General features: G+C 38.9%; 1 protein-coding gene across 1 annotated transcript in view; it reads right to left on the bottom strand.

Moving 5' to 3' along the window:
* LOC117257868 (copine-9-like) overlaps positions 1 to 20,927 on the bottom strand; it is a 125,176-nt gene that overhangs the window by 83,320 nt on the left and 20,929 nt on the right. Inside the window, exons 3-5 of the mRNA XM_033628235.2 lie at positions 14,379 to 14,425; positions 6,529 to 6,632; positions 1,895 to 1,933 (exon numbers count right to left, since the gene is read on the bottom strand). Coding sequence (XP_033484126.2) covers positions 1,895 to 1,933; positions 6,529 to 6,632; positions 14,379 to 14,425 — 190 coding nt within the window. The remainder of the gene's footprint in view (positions 1 to 1,894; positions 1,934 to 6,528; positions 6,633 to 14,378; positions 14,426 to 20,927) is intronic.

The following is a 20,927-nucleotide window of genomic DNA, read 5'->3' as shown; positions in this document are numbered from 1 at the left end:
TATCATTGTAGTATTGCCGTTACAGTTGTAGTTTTCCTTATAGTTATAGTTATCATTTTCCTAGTTGTGTTGATATCGCTATAGTTATTGTTACAGTTATAGCTCTCAATACAGTCATCACTGTTATAGTTATCATTTATATAGTTATCATATTATTGTTATAATTATCACAGTTATCAACGTTAAAGTTGTTATTATATTGTCAGCTATCGTTATCATTAGTTATCATTGTTGTTATAGCTATTGTTATACTGTTAAAGTTATTGCTGTTGTCACAGTTATAGTTATAGTTATTGTTATGTAGTTAAAGTTATTGTTACACTTATTATTATCGTTAGAGTTATTGTTATATAGTTATAGTACATTATAGTTGATGATTTCGTCTCCCATCACAAATATTGAAATCACTTATTCAAAGGATTTCTTGATGGCCAGTATGGACAGAAGGAACAATTACAGCAAGTCAAACCTGTGTCAGTGTTCATATAGGTAAAATACTATTGAGACAAACTTGAAAAAAATGGGAACCTTTCCTTTAACAATGCCCTGCTTGATACAGCCATGGTACAATTTTTAATTTAACTCATCTATGAGAAACCACAGTGTGCTCAGTTCATTACAGATTCCCATGTATTTGAGGAGCTCTTAACCTTTTTCAATATATGAGTTCATAAGTTAGCACAGGGGAGCCACCTCATTAAAATAACTCAACATTAAACTAATTACTCTACACATTTCTGGACCTAGTGTGCTTTCATAAACATGGTTACTGCTGAAGATAATAGGCTCAATAGCAATTATGAAAGACTATAAAATCAATACGGATAGTATTAGAGATATTAAAGTTATTAAAGTTCCATTACAGTTTAATCTCATCTTTCTGAAGTGTCACTTTAAATTAAACATTAAATTTAAGGTTTAATTCCACCTATTACATAAGCATGCATTAACCCAACTAGGTCAAGCCCGAGAAGTCCTGGTGGGTTGCATTATTCAGGCGCTTGTTGACTGATTATTCTTAAAAGCTCCACACTGTGCATAAGGCAAACGTCCTCATGGTATAAAAGAAAGAGTTTTCCCCTTCAATCAGCGTTTTCATTGAACTACAGAGTTTGAAGTTTACAACCAACCACACTACAGAGAATAACATATGGCAACATAAAAAAGCAGAGCGATGACACGACACAATAAAACTCCTGCACAGCAACAAGGGCAGAGCACTATGTGTTGATGTTTGTCATGCGTGGGCGAGCAAGTGTAGGTGTGCGTACCACAAACTGAATATGTGTGTAGCTCTTGTAAATGTCCTGACGTGCACAATCTGCTGTAGTGTACTGTCTCAAACAACAACAGCTGCTTTCACTTTGAAGTCGAGTTCTGAAAGTTGCTTTACCTGAGCGAATGATAAAATGCAGACAGAAAAAATGAAGAACACAGACTACGTGGGAAGCTTTCCTGGTGAAAGCTGTTGGTGTTTGTCCTTGATGAAATGAGATAAAAGAATGGGAGGAAAATACAATAAAATCAAAGTGGATGAAACAGAAAAATTACGAGACTCTTCTGGGGACAGTGAAATAAATTGGAAAATAAAGAGCGAAATGATTGAAGGATATCATAATAACAGGACTCATGAGGATAACTGCATATTAGCCACTCACCTTCTGCTCTCCCACAAGTTGATTTGTTAGGAGGGAAAAAACAGAGTTAGTCACAAGACGGATTAAGAGTATACTAAATAGATTTATTCATGCTGATTCATCATTGGCTGCTGACCTCATTCACTGTAAATTAGCTTTAACAGTGTGAGTAATACAGTGCGAGACATTTGAGGGCTGATGGAAGTTGTCAGCGCTGAGCCAAAACTGTCATTAGAGTTCGACATACTGTACTTACATGTTTGGAAATGTTACAGCTTCTGGAGTCCACATTGTACCTACAAGAAACAAATGTAGGTGATAAGATTTAAAGAACGTGTGATGCATTTAAAGGGATTTAGTGCAATTACACATGATCCAATGTTATAGTTTTGGAAAGCAACAATATTCTTGCTTCATTTTTGTGTTGGGCAGCAGCACATAACTGAGTAAAGATTCTGCAATTATATTGCAATTGCTAATCTTAGTAATGCTATATTACCTATACCAACCTGCTCTCATTCTCAGGTCATCAAATACTGACACTTTGTTATGCCCCTCAGTGTGTGACACCCTTTGGTGTCTCTATGACACTAATTTCCATCCGCTCCAATACTTGACTCTGAGAGACATTGTATAAAGAACAAGAATGTCTGTGTGTGGTGAGAGGGAGATGTGGGGGAGGTGTCAAACAAACATAGATTTACACCTAGGAGACTGTCGTTTGTGTCCTATGTGAAACCAAAAGTCACTGCTGTTTTAACATAACGTTACTCACGTCAATGCTGTTTTGATATAATATTATGTAACTTTCATCTATCCATTATGTATATCTGTCATGTGATGTACTTACGTCATGTTACATACTTCTTTTAACTCAAAACTTTATGTTTTTTTGTTTTTGTTTTAATTTCATTTTGACAACTTTAACCATATGTTTCAGGGTCTGGCACCCAGGAGGCAGCTGTGCATCACCTACAGATGTTAAAGGGTGCATCTCCAACCCAGTCTCACTCCGATGTTGTTGAAATCTGGCACTGAGACAGTGACTTGCGGTGTCAGACTAAAGCATTGGTTTTTGATGAACTGGAATAAGAACAAGTTGCCTCATCATAGGGGGTCAGTGTAATTGCTGACTTAGTTGTTGAATGTCAACAACTAAACTGTATTTAGTTTCCCAGTTAGCCAGCTGATAAGGCTACATTCAGGAATCACCTGTGTTTGGTTTGAATTGACCTATGGCTAAGTCCCGCCCTCAAATGCGATGAGCCAACCACAGTGCGTATAGCCATTCCCATACACTCGGACACTCTCTGCCTGGACGTTCATTGAAATGCTTTACAGAAAGTCAGTTTTGTTTGGTTTTATGAGCTTTTTCTGAGATTTGAAGTTTAAAATGGTCAAACGGTGTGCATGGAGTACATGCAACTCCAACACAAGGTATCCTGAGAGGCTGGGCGACAAGGTGTATTTTTTACCCTTTCCTAAACTACATCTCAACCGAGGAAAGTGTTTCCTTTGGATAAAGTTGTGTGGTAACGTTAGACCACACAAGTCAACATCGTGTTTGAGGCAACATATTGTCACTTTGCTGGAAAGAAATATAAAGTTATCTTTAACATCTCTAGCTAACGTTAGCTAAAGTTAGCCTAACGTTAGCTCCCAGCTGCGTTGTTCATCATGTCACCTTGTTTGCTGGGAGTTCATTAGCCTATTTTGTTCTAGTTTTGTACTTTGGTGATCGTACATCATTGTTAGCTGTTGTCCAGAGGGCTCTAGTTAAGCTAACGTTAACTTCTGGAGCTTAGCTTCATTAACTTATCTGTAATCGCAGAGATAACAAAGGTTGGCAAACGTTATGCTGAATGATTCAGTGTAAATACTGTAGCACCAAACTAACGGAGAGACACTCTTGGTAAAGATGGTAAAAAGGCCGTTATCCTTTTCTCATATTCTGAGCCAAAAACCTTAACTTCAGTGGCACTTTAACTTGTTGTCTTTGATGGTGACGGCAATGAGATGCGGTTCACAAGCGTACACTGTGACCTGTAAATTTTGGCTTGTAATTTATCCTTTTCATCGACCTTCTCAACAATAAAATGATGAATATATCCCTCCAATGCGTAGTTTAGGTCCTTTTGGTTACTTATTAATGACATCTGATCGTTATGTCCCCAAAAATCATCCATTGCCTCCTGCGAAATGCCGTGTACTGTGACACCTGCCATAGCGCCGGTCACTGTTGATATTTTGTCCGAGTGAGTGGAGGGGGGCGTGGCTTAGCCATAGGTCAATTGGAGGTTGATCAAGAGTTTTAGGAATTCAATGTGAGTTTTGGAGTGCTACTGTATGCACCTCTGTGCCATCATTAGGCTCAGTGGCGGCTCCTACCAAATTTCTCAGGGGGGGCAATTGTTGTGATGATTGCTGAGGTGACCCGTTCAATGGGTAAATTTGAATTAATTTAGCTCTACAATGACTGAACAATCCACTGTGGTCATCAACAGCACTTTTCATCAGTTTGCCCACATAAATACTTTTGAATGTAAACAGAGACCTGTTTTACCATTAATCTAATAAAAATCTGTTAATTAATCTGTATTTATAGCGTGATGGGATGACAGCACAATGATGTGTGTGATCACTGGAAAGCTCCGGTCCTGCGCTCCGGTTCCGCTGTTTCACGTGATATGCATGGCTTCTCGCTAACGGTCGCGGAGAATATCCATAGAGAAGAACGGGTGTGAATTTGGACGCACTATGTGTCATTACTTTATAACCTATATGGTTAAAAAGCCTCTTGGATCAGCTGGAGACGATAGTCATGTTGATCTTGGATGTGACCGCTGCGCAGTGGCGCTGCCTCATGTGATGTCGGAATAATCGGAAAAATGAGTTTCCGACCGTAAAGCAATATTTCAGTGGAAACAGTTGACGACGTGTTTTTTAAACATTTTGAGTGATAAAATACAACACATCTTCTTTGTAATGTCCATGTTGTCTCCACATTAGGACTTAAACGCTCATGAACACACAATGAAGTAAGAACGACTTCCCAACTTGGGAAATCGGACCATCTGAGGAGCACATGAATGATACTTAGTGGTTTATGTATGACAAAAACACGCTGGGGCAAGTCCTCCCGGAACCCATAGAGATTGCATTGGAGTACCTGCATTTAGAAAAAAAAGCATTTTACATGGAGGTCTGTGAGAGTGAGTCGGTGTGATTTCCCGCCAGGCTGATGTCGCCCCAAAGGGCCGGAACGTGACTTCACACTGCCTCTGATTGGATATTCAGAGGCAGGACGAGCTGTTTCAAGTGAAAATGATCAGAATAATTAATATATTGTGTGTATATATGACAATAATGATGATGATAATCATACATTTATTATCATCATCTTTCTTTTCTTTTGTGGCTCAAGGAGGGGCGGCGCCCTATCGCCCTCTATTGGCCAGCCGCCTCTGATTAGGCTAAGCTAGCTGCTGACGTTCAGTAGCCTGAATACCGATAATGGGGTGGCTGTGGCTCAGAGGTCGTCGATCATCGGTCCGATCCCCGGCTCCTCCAGTCTGCATGTCTAAGTATCTTTGAGCAAGATACTGGACCCCAAATTGCTCCCGATGATGCTTCCATTGGTGTGTGAGTGTGTTAAAAACTAGTGGTGGTGGCACCATGTAGTATGGTAGTCTCGGCCACCAGTGTATGAAAGATGTGTGTGAATGGGTGAATGTGACTCATAGTGTAAAAAGTGCTTGAGTGGTTGGGTGACTAGAAAGGTGCTATAGCCTATAAATGCAGGTCCATTTGCCACCTTCACACCATAGGCTGTTCTTGCTCTTCCAAAAATGATATAAGGAACATTTTAACAACAATCAGGGAAATATTCTCTCTTTATCTCAGACAAAGAGAGATTTTGGTTTGTGTACGGATGAAATAAACTAGATAACAGAACATATTAATGCGTATCTTAGATGTGATGTTAGACATGTTTTTGGACTTTTTGAGCCAGCTAGTTCCCTCTACTTCTACTCTATATGCTTAGCTAAGCTATTCAACTCCAAGCTCTAGCTTCATAATCACAGACATGAGAGTTGTTTCCATCCTGTCGTTCAACTCTCGATACATCTTTTAAACTAACCTGCCTGGCATTATTAATCATAAACCTTTCCCATTTTTATCTTTTAGAAACTAGGCTATTTGACTTGAAAGAGCCAGGAATAAAAGAATATCTGAAAGTGCTGTTATCTTGAAATTCTAGGCTACTGTAGCCTCATATCTGGGTTGTTTCACAAAGCTTGTTATTTGGGTATTGAAAATATGAAATTACCTTGCAAAGCAGGAGGGATGCTCTTGAGGTTTAAATTATGTGCAACAGCAACATAATACTATCATCACAAACAACGTTCCTGTTCCATTTTCATGTTCAAACTGTAAGCTTCTGTCCTACAGATCTCACTGAGCAATACAAGCACATTCCTGTGGTTTGATTAAAGCTACAGAGGCATGTAAGTGCTCTTTCCCTGTTATTGATTAAGGATAACAGGTAGGTGAACTGAACAGAATCGCCAAGTGGGTATACAGACACTAATGTAATCAGTGGGGCTATCAAGCAACCTTGGCAAGTGACCTTTTTTTCTTTTTAAATCTCCTTTCATGATTGGACATCCCACCATTTAATCTTAGCATTGATTAGCCTGTTCATTTATCCTAATCGGGCAAAATTAGCTTTCACTAAACTGAAGACCTGCAGAGAGAAATCATTCAAATGTAATCAAAGACACAGCTATTTTTTTGGTTGGTAACTCTGAGGCATTTACATTTAAGAATTTATCCAAGTTTACAATTAAATAAATTCAGATTTATTCATAAAAAATGTCAGACTACTTACACATCAAACCTTAGATTTTGTTTCTCTTCAAAGAAGAAATCCAGGACAAACTTCCTGACGAAATCTGGATTCCGAGTGTTATCGATTACCTCTGTCCTGCCAAACTACAAAAAGAGAAAAAAAAGTGATAATTGGTCATAATAGCAACATTGATTTAAGAGTCAATACATGCTATTAAGCCCACATAAAGAAAAATACACCACATTAAGACGTGAATAAAATTCATGAGATTCAGCAGCAACACATATTACCCTTCTAATATTTAATACAAGACTGGAATCCATAAATCCAAATCTCCTGTGCAAAAATAACACCACACTGTATGACATTGAAATTCACTGTGTTATGTGCTGAATCGTGTGTCCCCTGAGAAATCAGACAGCCATATTAGAGCTACAGTCGAATCACCTCTCTAACCTGCGAGCCCACAGAGTCCCAGGTCCAGCCTCCCTCCTGGGCCAGGCCTTCTCTCCATCACCCCGACAATCACATCGGTAATCCCCTCGGTGGACTCCCAGTCTCGCCTCCGTGGCTTGGCCCGACAGCACCATGTAATGAGCTATTGATCTTGGCACTGCTTCACCACAGTCACAATACCTCGATTCATGTCTTTAGTGCCCAGTGCACATAATCCGTGCTATCAACTGCGTCCCCAGCCTAGCCATGACTAAGGCCACGCAGGGGGGTGTAGTGGACCTCAGAACCTACCTGGCGTATCGACCCAGTGGGAAAATCCCATGACATTTCCTTGTATTGTTCTATTTTGGGGGCTGGAGGCCTTTGGTTTATAATCTCACTCAGGCGTGATTGGGTAATAGGTGCTGGGGCATGCGTGAAGGTTAGGGAATTGCTTTTTAACTGGTGGAGATATTTTTCATTGTCCTAGAGTAAGCAGAGCAGTTGGAAGGACAAGTACTGGTCATGGGCCAGGCTGGGCTGTACATAAGATTATGTAATGGGTCCGTTACAGATACCATGTACTTCTTTCAACTACCTCTAACTTTCCCCTTTCATTTACTGTTTCTAAATGCGAGGTATTGGGCACATTTTCAGGTTCATATTCGTATTTTGGCTTTCTGCTGGAACATGTTAACATGCTTTAATGTAAAATAAACAAACAAACCAAAAAACACTTTATTTACCTCATACAGTCTGTGCTGAACACCTACTGTATAGTCATCCTCTGTCTCAAACATTATGTTTTAGCACTTGTGTCTTTAAGCCACCCCCAAAAAATGCCCAGTGCGCCCCGATTGCTCAGCAATTACGGGTCTTCGGTATCTGGGCTTTCAGCGTCTCTGCACCGTCATAACAGCTGTATAACTGCACTTTCTAAGATGAAAAGCCTCTAAACAAAAATCATCACAACCAGACATGTTCCAACAGGAATCTGATCTGATATTGGTGAGAAATTAAAACATCAGTAACTAAGGTTGCATGTTTCCCTGACATAAGCATGTACCAGTGTAGGCTACTTAATGTAAATGAAATCTGTCACGAGCTGACATCAACTTATCTGGAAACTTCAGAACAGTGTGAATCATGAGGATTTTGTTTTACATATGTTTACCCCATTTTCTGAAACTTTAACCACCTTAAATACAAACATCCGTTATTATTATATTATTCATTACAAGGCTTAGTATCTCAGTAATTCTGAAGAGCAAACCATTGCTATAGATAACCGACCGTTGCTATGGATGCCTAGTGGAAGCAAAATAATCATTTTTAAATTTAATAAAAATCTATATTTTGTGTTAAATAATTGATATCTTGACTAAGTAGCAGTGTTAAAAACAAGTTAATGTACAGCAATAATTCAAGGGTCCTGCTCACCGTACGTTATCCCATAAACAGAGGTGGGACCAAGTCACTGTCTTGCAGATCACAAGTCTTAAGTCTTTGCACTCAAGTCCCAAATCAAGTCTCAAGTTAAAGCTAACAACTTAAAAGCTGAGTGCTAAGTTTTGGGTCCTAAACAAGTCATAACGTTCGCTTCATCAAATGTAATGCCATTTTGACAACAGAGTAATAAAACACATTTACAAATATCATGAATGCTTTTAAAAATTTGTAATTCTTCGTTAAAACAAGTGTGGCTGAACTTCAATCAATCAATCAATCTTTATTTATAAAGCACTTTTCATACATAAATGTGCTTTACAAGGTTAAAAAGATAGATATTTAGCAGGATAAAGTCTCCTGACACCAGGAGGGCTTTAGACACATATTTATACACAGCTAAAGATGTCAAACTACATTAGATAAAACGCTTTCCGTAAACCATATGCTGTAACAATCACCCCTGCACATGGGGGCAGATGTAACATTTGACATCTAGTTTTCAGTCAGTATTGTGACTCTAACATTATTTGTAAAAACAACTGATTGACTATTAACAAGTAGAACACAGGTTGCTTTAAGTTACCTGCATGAAAACTGTATCCAAATAGTTAGGGAGGTTTTTGAGTGATGACATTAAAACTAGGCATGTAACGATAACTACTTTAGTGTGTCCAGGAATAAGTGCAACAGTGTTAGTGTAATTTTGAGACCATTTTATGCCACTGATAATATTAGAATAAAATTACATATTAATGCAAGTGCACCCTTTTAAATAGCAAATAACTTTAAATTCCTAAGAATATTCAGACATTGGAATTAGAAAATTAAAATACAAATTAACATATGTTTTTAAAAAGTAATTAACAAGAAAGTATATATAAAAATATATTGCCTTATTAGGAGTACCCCAAAATTACTCAGTTTAGAGACTTAAGACAAAATTTGGCAAACACTAAACTAAGAGATGCCTCTTGCAACTAATAGCCAAGATTAGCAATGCCATTCAGCATGTGTGGAGAGGATGGACAGCCTGGGAATCGGGCAGTTTGCTGGTGAATTAATGGAGTGGAGGGTGAAGTTGTTGGAGGAAAAAAAAACTCCAAATGATGGACTTTTTGGCTCGTTGCAGCCTCTGTAGAAGCATTCAGTGAGGTGTGTGTGTGTGTGTGTTTGTGTGTGTGGTGAGCGAGGAATGAGAGACGGTATGTCTGTACTCAGGAGAGGCAGGTGAGCTGGACGTCCGGTTAGCAGTAAACCATGAATGTGAGAGTGAATGTTCAGTGTAATCTACAGTTAGTCATATCTGCCAGACCACTGAAGCTATTGTAGCGTTGTGTAGAAAAATTGTTTTATGTGTTTTGTCACCTGAACAACTCTTCTGATTGGCCTTCAAACTATTTAGGATGAATACAATCAGCGGCCAACTGATCAGAGCACCCTCTGTGGGTGTTTAATTAATAATCCTTGCTCGTCACCCACTCTGGCTGCTTAAGTAGAGATAGCAAGTTAATTGCATATAGGGAGATTTTTATGTATTGTAACAGCAGTGCTAATCATTTGGCAGCGTCGGAGCACTGCTGCCAATTACATTAGGAGAAACACATTTCAGGAAATTAATTAAAATGTGCCACACTTTTTAAATAACATACCTTTTAATCTTTGGACTTGAGGAAAGGTAGCAAGTACTTTCAAGTCCGAAGTCACACGTCATTGTTTAAGTCCAAGTCGAGTTGCAAGTCTTTGTGATTTTTAGAAATCTGAAGTCATCAAATTTGTGACTCAGGTCTGACTCGAGTTCCAGTCATGTAATTTGAGTCCCCACTTCTGCCCATATATGACAGAAAATAAGGAAAAGCCTCCCCTTTAAGTAAACCTCTGAGCAGAAGAGGAACAATGCAGTGCACAAAAGAAGGATTTGTGTTTAAAGTTGTTTCCCATGTGCATATGCGCACAGTTGTTGTGTGTTGACTTGTAAAAGATTTGCATTCATTGTGTTCAGATAAATGAAATGGAGTTCATGCAGACCACAGTACAATAGCTACATGAGCAGAAAGCATTTTTGAACTGGTTCATTGTCAAGGTTTTACAGAGATTTGTAGCAGAGGAAATCTGCAGGTCTGGTGGGTCTTGTGGCTTCTTTGTGGGGTATTACAGTAAAACTCCAACAGCACAGCCAACCCCATAATATTCATTTTGTATGGTATAATAATTGGATAGCAATTTACTATTGGCTTTCAAAACTTGAGGTGGGTGGGTCATCTGTGTTCAACGCTGCAGAATGAGTGACCTGCACTGAACCTGCCAGTGTGTTATGCAGCATGACCTTGATAGAGTAGACTCAGATTCTTGAAAAGAACCCAGATTGAGATGTATTCAAACTCAGAGTAATGTGAAAGGCTTATGAGAGATACAGCTAATAATTTTGATATTTTACTTTTATTTGACTCTTTTCTCTAACTATTAAACAGTCATTGTGACTAAATAAGCAAAAAGAGTACAAAATAAAATTAACAAAATTATCAGACCTGGTCACACCAGACTGTGCCACAGCAAAAAGCATCCATTTGCCAAATATTTTGTTCTAGAAGCCTGGTGACATGGGGACTAACCACAAGATAGGTTTGTGAACTTCTGCAGCTGATGAGCTAATAATCTCTATGAACAGATTCTGTGTGCATAATCTGTAGGTGACGGGACAAGATTTTGGTATCCAAAGTGTTCTGATTTTTGTGTGTAGCCTGAATAGTATTGACCGATCAAGTTTGGAGAACTTCAGTGTAAAGAGGTGGAACGCATTGACTGAAATGCAATATCAGAACCCAACTATCAACTGACGATGAGTTAGCTTTATATTAGCTTTTTAAAAATGTATCCATGTTTATATGCTGACAGGAGGACGTCTTGGCTCGGATATCCACTAGCTACACCTGATTACCTTTAAGGCCCCTAGAGCCTGATTGTCATCAGGCCGACAGGCAATGGCTTCTGAGATTGGTGAGATAACTGTTAACATGGTAGCCAGCCTGAATATGCTAACTCAGTCATAAAAGCTCCCAGAGCTTCTTCCTTTCATCTTTGTGCTGTGCTATTTACTCCCTCCCGGCATTTTGTTGTGGGGATTGTAAACTGTTCATTTAAATAAAGCGTGCTAACTAACAGTGGACTTGTCACTTAGCAACAGTTTAAAGTTTCCCCAAAAGACATATTTGTACCAATGACTCGGTCTGTCTCAGAAATGTGTGCAAATTATTTTGTTTTGTGAAGCATTTTATACTCCAATAGTGGAGGTTAAATAAAAGTTGATATTGAGAGAGCTAATAAGCTGCAATAGCTTCCCAAAATTGGACTCTACAGCTCTATGCTCTCTCAAAGTTCAGCAATATTGAGATAGTTTGCTTTTGGTCACTGCTGCAAATCTGTGTGTCATAGTTCACCAAAGTTGAAGTTGAACTTGCTCATATTTACTTCACCTCAGCAGGCAAATGGACTGATCAGTATTCCATTAAACATATCTTACTATATAATGACGAAAACTCTGTCTGTGTGTGTGTTCCACGTTTTTCTCCTCACTGTCTTGGTCAATCCATGTGAAATTTGGCACAGTGGTAGAGGGTCATGGGAGGATACGAATGAAGCAATATTACATCAATTGGCCAAAGGGGGGCGCTATAGCAACCAATTGAAATTGCAAATTTTGAATGGGCATATCTCATGCCCCGTATGTTGTAGAGACATGAAACTTTGCACAGAGATGCCTCTCCTCATGAGGAACACATTTGCCTCAAGAACCCATAACTTCCAGTTATATAGATTTTCCGCCATTTTGAATTTTTTGAAGAACACTTCAAATCAATCTCTTCCTATGAAGTCCGACTGAGCTACATGAAACACAGTGAACATAATCTAGGGACCAATATCTAAAGTTCCCTCTTGGCAAAAGTTGGAAAACTTACTAAAACTGAGCTTCTATAAGGCAATGAATATTGTGGAGGGCGTGGCTCATCACATAAAGGTGTATAACATCTCAAGGGTTTCACCCATCACCACACAACTTTGTAGGCATATGACCACATATAATCTGAGGGGACTCCTCCATTATTGACCCCATCAAACAAAATGGGGGTGCTAGAGAGCTAATTTCTTATCTAGGCCTAACCGCCATATCGATTTTTACTAAACTTGGTAGATATGTAGAACAGGACGTGTCAAGGTGACTGGAGAAATTTAACTCTAATTGGCAACTGGGTGGCGCTATAACAACAGAAAAATGCTTAAAAATGGCTAAAATGCACCGATCGCTGTGGCTCCCCCTGTGGCCCAATGTTTTGGTTTTTTTCTAATTTTTGGTATGACTAAGTCATGGTATGATATGCTGTACATAATCACGGAAACTGTCAGTGTGTCATTCTGTCAGTCAGTCATTCTGTCTGTCCCACGTTTTTCAAAAACCCTGTCTGAATACATTGCTCTTCCTAATGGGTTCAGTTGACTATTTAATCTGCAATTTCCTATGACCTGTATCCCAAACACACACCATGTGAAACTGTATGTGGGCAACTGTGCATTCAATGGGTTTGGACTAGTTAAACTGATTCCATTAAACTGAATTAACTTCATACATTTTTAAATGCTGATGCAACCAGGCCATTTATTCTGGTTTTAGAGCATGTACAGTCTGGAGTCATCCATGAGCAACCACAAATGATTTGTGGGAGCCTGTAAGTGGAGGATCATGTGCATTGGCTGGGAAAATGGAACCTCCTGTGATCAGAAAACAATTTGGTCCACAGCCTGATGCAGCAGAAACAGCAAACAAACAAAAAAAGAAGCACAACATAATAACAGTCTTACACATAACACAAAAACAGAAAGAAAAAGAGACACTCCACAATGGAGGGTTGAAGATGGACTAGTTGGAGACATCATGCTACTGTACGCCTTCAGGATATTGTGATATGTCAGACCAAATGCTACTTGCAGATATGGTTTTTTTTTCGTTTGCTGAAAAAGAATGCAAATGCACGATGTCTCTCTCAGAGGACAAAATTTCATTTACAAATTCAAGTATTGCCACAATGCAAAAAAAATTATGTCAAAAGAAAACAAAGGATTTGTCAGGTTTCTGTGCAAGCACAATAATCTGCACATGGCGTGTATGGCTGACAGCAAGATGTTTACTCTACTGATTGCAGTGCAATTCATGCCGTGTTTTTGATTAAGCACTGTCACACAGAATAAAAAAACGGTGTGAGGCGTCTTGAAGTGAGGGGATCAGTGGAGGCAAAGCCCTCACTGACACATCAGTGTTGACTTTGAATTTGCAAATGTGTAAATACACCGACTAAGGACAGAATGTCATCGGCAAATAAGATGAGGGGGAAATAGGGCTAAGAGATGACACGAAAATGTGTCTGTGTGGCGGGGAGATGCAAAAAAATGAAAATGGGAAGAAATTCAAAGAAGCGGTAATGAATGGAAAGTGACATAACCCCACCTTAAAAAAGTGACAGAGGGCGAGACAGCAAGAAGTCGTGAGGAGCAGATGGTGCATATTTGATGAGACCGAAAAGGAATCTCCCTTCTCTTTCTCCCAGCCCTGAGTCATGATATGAATTTCTTTTGTCTAACATCTGAAACCTGATATAATGAGATCCTTTTTATTTATTTATTCCTCAACCTGTACTATTAATTCATCAGATTGGGTCAGGTATATGAAGTTTTTTTTCCTCCACCTGAGTTCATTTCAGACAGCGGTTACACTTCTGTGGGTAAGTGAAGAGGTTGACGCTTTCAATTTTCTACAACAATGTTTTCAGGATTTGCAGTGGGTTGCCTCTGGACTCATAATAACCCCTGCTCTTATTTCTAACTCAAAGTTACCAGCATCAAAGAAAACTCTTGAAGTTAATAATTTAGCATTCCTAAAAGAAAAACACATATCTGGCAGACAGGTAGACACAAATATTGGATACTTATATTGAAGAGCAAAAGGTTGCTTAACTTACCTCTCTCCATTCTTTGGTTCCCACGGCCTGCAAATACAACACGACCACTGGAGGGGACAGACGAGGAGAAGAAACCAAAGGGGAAGCATGAGGAAAACGAGAAAAAGGGAAGAAGCTATTCAATTTCAGCCCAAAGTCTTTTACATATCAGCACTTGCAGCAACAAATAGATATTAAAACACTCAGATGAGAAAATCTATGTAACTCAAATCCATTTTCATTAAATCCTGCATGGCTAGAAGCAAAGTCAATAATTCCTAAATAAAAGCTATTACATCTCATTGTCAGAATTAGAGACTCAGGACAGTCAAGGGACTTGAGGTATATTTCATCTTTAATAGATACACTCACTCTAAATATGGCAAAACAGGAGTATTTTTGAACGTAGGGATAATGAAAAAATACTCTCTAGCTCTATAAACATATTTTTCTTAGGCTCCTTCTCACTTTTCTGCCAGGTATACCAGCATAACAATATAAGAGTAATAAATCTCTGCATTTCCTGCCTTGGAGATATGCTGTCACCACCTTCAGCCAGGCCTCTCCCTGGCTATCAATATTTATGATTAGAAAAGGGCAGAATTACTGTGAATACGACATTATTCTTAGGACCAAATGAAACATATTGCCTGGGTCTCATTGCTAACTGTCCTCTGAGGGGAAATGACAGAATAAGTCATTTCGCAAAGTGTCCCAAAACAACATGTGTTCCAGGCGACAAAGCCCCCTAGCAGTCCTAGTAATTATGACTACTGTCTGTTGAGAGTGAAAGTTATCAAGTGAAGTTCTTATAGACAAATGCCAAACTTTAACATGAGACAGCACTGTTCATTTCTTGTTTCCTACAACAGTCACCGTTGGTGTCTCTTAACCATGAGCAAGATCGTTCCCTAGTATGATGATTAGAGATGTACCAATACCACTTTTTCCTTCCTGATACCGATTCCGATCCCTGAACCTTAGGTACCTGCTGATACCAAGTACCGATCCGATACCTGTGCGTAAAATAAAAATGGATGGGATATGAATTGTTGTATGTCTCAACTCCTAAAACTCTATGTAAAATATTAAGAAATAAATACATAATAGTAGAATGAATGCCATAAAACTTTTTTTTATTATCATTATTATCCAGTGTTGACACAGATCGAGACACAGGTTAAAGTGCAGCCACGCAATTTGGTAAAAAAGACATTTTAAAGGCTACAGTAAAATGCTTTTTAAACTCTGTTTCCTTTTCGTTTGCCTGTAGCGTGCATATGCGTAATGACGTGAGGCATTTCATGGTATCAGATTGGTCATAGGCTGTACTCGCTGATAACGCATTTTAGGCAGTATCAGAGGCATTTCCGTTACCGGTATCGGTATTGGTACAACTCTAATGATGATGAGGGTCCCCTAACTTTAATGGTTTCTTTTTTATTTTGATTTTCCCCTAAACCTACATTAATGTGTTGTTAGGTTAAGGCACAAAAACAACTTGATTATGATTGGGAAAACATCATGTTCTGGCTTAAAATACCCGGTTTGGGGGGCACAATCCTGGCAGGAGAAGCAGCAATGCTTTGGTAAAAATGCCTTTTTGTGCCACTATCTCGGCTAGAAAAGCAACAATGTCTTGGTTGAACACTGCTTTTTATGCGCCCAGGTCAGCTGTAAAAGCTGTGATGTCTCAGTAAAAAGCAACTGTTTTTTGTCACTAAATCACAACTGGTTTTGTTTTTTTGGGGCTCAAACAGTGGTCTGCAGCTTGGCAGGTGTCACGCCTCGGTGACAAGCCATCCACCATCCCAAGTAGGCTTCTATGCTATAGCATTTGACAAACATTGATACAATAAACATGCAATGTAAAGTATTCGTGGTTTACAAAAACATAAAATGGCAACAGTTTCTTCTGGCGACTGGGCTGAATCCGAATCAAGTAATCTTTGTGCCTAAACCGAACCAAACCTTCACCATAGCCTTGTCACATCGTAACACAGAGTTATTTTTCAACAGTGATTTCAACAATAGTTTTTTAAAGGCACGTACATATTATGTTCTTCTGTTCTTCTTTAACCACCATTTGGGTGCAGACTAAAATCAACAAATAACGGATTGCCGTTGAATTTTGTTATGACATTCGCTGTCCCTAGAGGATGAATCCTACAGACTTTGGTGATCCCCTGACTTTTCCTCCCACTCCACGAAGAGGCTGACCTTTTTGGTTCAGAGTGAAATGTTGCAAAGAAGTAAAGAAGTAAAGATATTCACAGTGTCCAGAGGGTGAACCTATGACAACCTTCATCCCATTAGTTTTCATCTAGCACCATCAGCATGTGTCCAGTGAAATATCTCCAAATCTACATGACAGACTGGCATTTGATTTTGGTACAGTTCTTCATGTTCCCCAGAAGATGAATCCTAAGACTTAGACGACCGTCCAACATTTGAATTTATTACCAAATGCCTTTAAAGACCCTGGGTAGAACCAGAACATGCTGGATAGATTATATATCTCATCTGGCCTGGGAACACCTCGGAATATCCTAGGAGTTGGAGAATGCTGCTAGTGAGAGGGACAACTGGACTACCTTGCTTAGCCTGCTACCACCATTACTGCCTCGGATAAACTGAAGAAAATGGTTGGATCGATAAATGGACCTTGAAAATTAGTGGCACACCCAACAGCCTCAACTGTACTTTGTATTTAATGTAACTTTCCATTATAACATACCAACACACTAAACTGAAATATTAATTGATATTAAATGGTAAATAGATGATTAGAAAAAATATAAAATTTAGATAAATAGAACCAACACATTTCATGTAACAAATAACAAAACCAAGGACTTTGTTCTTAAGACTTATTCAAGATGCATGTGACTTGAGCATCTTCTCTTTCTAGCAACCCATTTGTCATTATTTGTACATTATTTATGTCTGACTTTTTTTTTTGTTATTCTGACACCATCCTCTTTACAATGAACATTACAGCCTCACAAAGTCATTAGCATGGCAATGGACTCCTAGTACTGTTAAAATAAAAGTAGCCCCAGTGCTTATAAGTTAAAGTATGGGTCCCCTGACAAGCCATTATTTGTGCTTTACCTACTGAGGTTTGTTTACCAAACCTTACATTTGTCTTCTGGGGAGAACATTTTGTGAGTACAACTGCAAAAATATGCAATAAGGCAGAGGCAGGGCAATTATAACCAACAAATTCATCATGTTGTCATGTTAGGATCAAACATATAAGTTCTTGCATAAACACACAAACATTCACTAAAGGCTCTTATGGGATGTATTAATAATTGGCCGAGTGTTGTTGTTTATGTCTAGACGGGCACCATAAGCCACTGTGTGCCTCTGTGAAGTTTGGACATTAGCTCTAATGAACTTCAGACTGTCTCGACCGTCAGACAATTAAAACCACATTTTCCCTCCTAATGAGCAATTAACAGAGGGGAGATAATAGAGAAAGGGCAGCAAGCAGCAAACCTTTTGGGCATTGCGTCTTTAGAAGAAAACAATCTTTTCATTGTCAGATTGTTAGCCATACGGGAAGCATACAGCGCTGCTTAAAAGGGTATTACAAGGTAATCACTTTGTGAATAGTATGTTAGCCTTCAATTAGATTACGGAAGAGAAGACAATAAAGGCAAACACACTCCCGGGATTAAATGTGCTTGTATTAAAGTCATACCGTAATGCTTTCTTTGGCCCAACTAGTGAAATAATGTAGAGAGTATGTCTCTTTATCAGACAGCAAAGTCACAGGACCTTGATGTTTCCCCAAGGTTGCAGTGTAACAGCGCCAAAGCCCGACAGTGGGCTCAGACTAATCCGCGTTGAGGCTACATCAGTGTCGGCCGTGTCCTACGAACCTGACTGATTGCCTGCTTTATGGAAAGTGACTGAGAAAGGAAAGAGCCCATCTGGTCAGCCACACAGCAGCCAAATCATCAGGCAATTCGTTGTCTCTCCGATCCCTACTCCAACTACAACTCCCGACAATAGTCTGGCTGCAGAATGGGTACCCAGGTGACTCTGAACATGAACAAATCGAAATTGGGCACAAATCATATTAAGTTCTTATGTGGATCCACGTCTTAACAGTATACAGTGAGGAGAGTTCTGCAGTGGCACAGAAAAAAGAAAGATCTCCTGCAAACAGGGGTGTGCACAGACATTATGAAGTGCAGTGAGGACAATTTTTTTTTAAAAAAAAGGGCATCCCCACCCCGCTGTATTGTCCCCATGCCTCCTCCTGAATGCACCTGCAACTGCATATTTCCAGCTTTTAGTAAAGATATGGAGACAAACCTATCTGTTCTCATTCCAAGGTCATCAAATACCTTTGATGCTTTGTCACATCCCTTGGGGACTGACAGCGACACATTCTTTTTAGCTTCTTTTAGCATTTTTACGTGATGCATAGCTGAAATATTAACATTGAATTCGTCACATGTGGTTAATGTTGTGAAACAGTCACGGTTAGGTTTAGGCAACAAAGCTAAAGCTAAAGATCATGTTTTAGGTTTAAATAAGTACGTTCATTATGTGTTGTGTAGTGATGTAAATACGTCGTGTGAGTGAGTGCGTGACAACTGTTCATAGGTATGTAATGTTATGTTAAAACAACAGTGATTTGATTTCACGAGGGACGTGGACAGCGGTCTCCTGGGTGAAAATCCAGTTTTGTTTGACCCATCAGCCTTCCCTCCCTCCAACCCTATACTGATTTTCTTATTCCTTATACTACGCTAATTGCTCTTGGCATCAGGTATTGCAGGGGATGGGTTTATATTCCAGTTAGTTGAAAGCCTGGTGTGTCCCATAATGATACTAGAGGCTGCCTTCAGCGTTGATATCACACTGTGAAAGGCGTGGCAAAGCATCAATATTTGACAACATGGGAATGAGAATGGCTGAGACAAACATATTTTCATGACTTTCTTTTGCTGCCTACAGCTCTGTCTCTCTGTCATCTCTTTAAATGGAGCACTGTAATATGCAACATTATATAATCTGCAAAACTGCCAATTTGCTTTCAGGTATTATTCAATTACATAGCTTACTTGCACAGAAAAGATCATAAAGCTCCATATTAGAAGGAAAGCAGTGGAAAATAATTGCCTAGAATGTATTACACCTAAAGCTTGTAAGGATTTCCAATGTAAACATTACTATGTGGCTATGTACAATTGATATATAAAGCAATATTGTATATACGCCAGCAATGCAATTTCATGCAAAAGGATGCTATTCTAATATTCATTATCATTATTACATAAGACTAGAAATTAGACCACAAAAGAAGAAAATACTGTCCTAAAGATGTGTGTGTTTTATGACTTTGGTCACTGTCGGATAAGGACATACAAATATACCTAGCAGAGGTACATATTCAAGTCTCATGTCTTGGAATCGAGGCGAACTCAAGTCGCAAATCTGATGACTTACACAAACTCAAAAAAGACCCCAGTGACTTGTGACTTCACTTGGACTTGAGCCTTTTGATTTAAAAATACTTGATAACTTCCCCCATTATTTAAAAAGTGTGCTATCGAATCAACTGACATTAACACTATTTATTCCCCCTTGACACTTAATTACCCAGATCCATTTTGTTTGAACCACACAAACAACTTCTGATCAAGTTGCAGGAGAGAACCAAGAAGAACTATTGTACATACCTGAGCACCACTTTGAAAAACTGATACCAAAAATGATTTAATTCGAACATACAAAAATTACGTACTGGTCAACAATAAACAAGTTGCAGTAGGTTATGCAATATAGATCAGAAATTACTGAGAAAGATGCAACATTTTTCTACCTTGTTCGACATTTGAAATTACAGAACTGTAAGTAAAGGCTAATATTAACATAGTTGGCAAGCTAATGCTTAGCTAATATTAGCTTAAGGGCTAAGTAACTTTTTAACAAACCTGTTATAATAAATCAAATTTTAAAAAGGGTCGATTATTTTTGTAAATTTGTAATATTTTTTGTAAAATTGCTTGTGATTTGCAAAATAATGACTCGCTCCTACCTCTGATACCTAGCTAGCTTTAGCCTATCATTAATTTTTTTGGTTTCTTCTTCTAAGTATTCACTGTGTTGTGACAAGCAGATGACCACTGGCAACTTTTTGGTTGCCCTGATCCCCAGTCATCTGATAATTTATATTTATTCATTTGGTCCAGACTGTTTAACATACATACTGACATGGACTGTATAAAAATTATAAACAACGCCACCGTGATGTCACCCACTGGTTTGTGGATTCCTGTTTTGAAGCCTTGAATTTCACAATTTGGCCGTAGCTATCGTGGTTTTGGAGCCAGAAGTGACCGAGGTGACCATATTTGGACAAATTTAAACCTGTAAATTACATAAACATTTTCTCCCAAACAGGTGTCATGAACAGGGAAAATAGCTATAGAGATCATAACCTGTTTTTGTACCAGATTGTGTATATGTTTATTTCTGCTGTTAAGTTGGCCATTTGGAGACTGACTCACTTTTGCAGCCAGCCTCAAGTGGCCATTAGAGGAACTG

The sequence above is a fragment of the Epinephelus lanceolatus genome, chromosome 8 (genome assembly GCF_041903045.1).
Source record: "Epinephelus lanceolatus isolate andai-2023 chromosome 8, ASM4190304v1, whole genome shotgun sequence".
Lineage (NCBI taxonomy): Eukaryota > Metazoa > Chordata > Actinopteri > Perciformes > Serranidae > Epinephelus > Epinephelus lanceolatus.
This window is presented reverse-complemented; position numbering and strand designations above follow the sequence as displayed.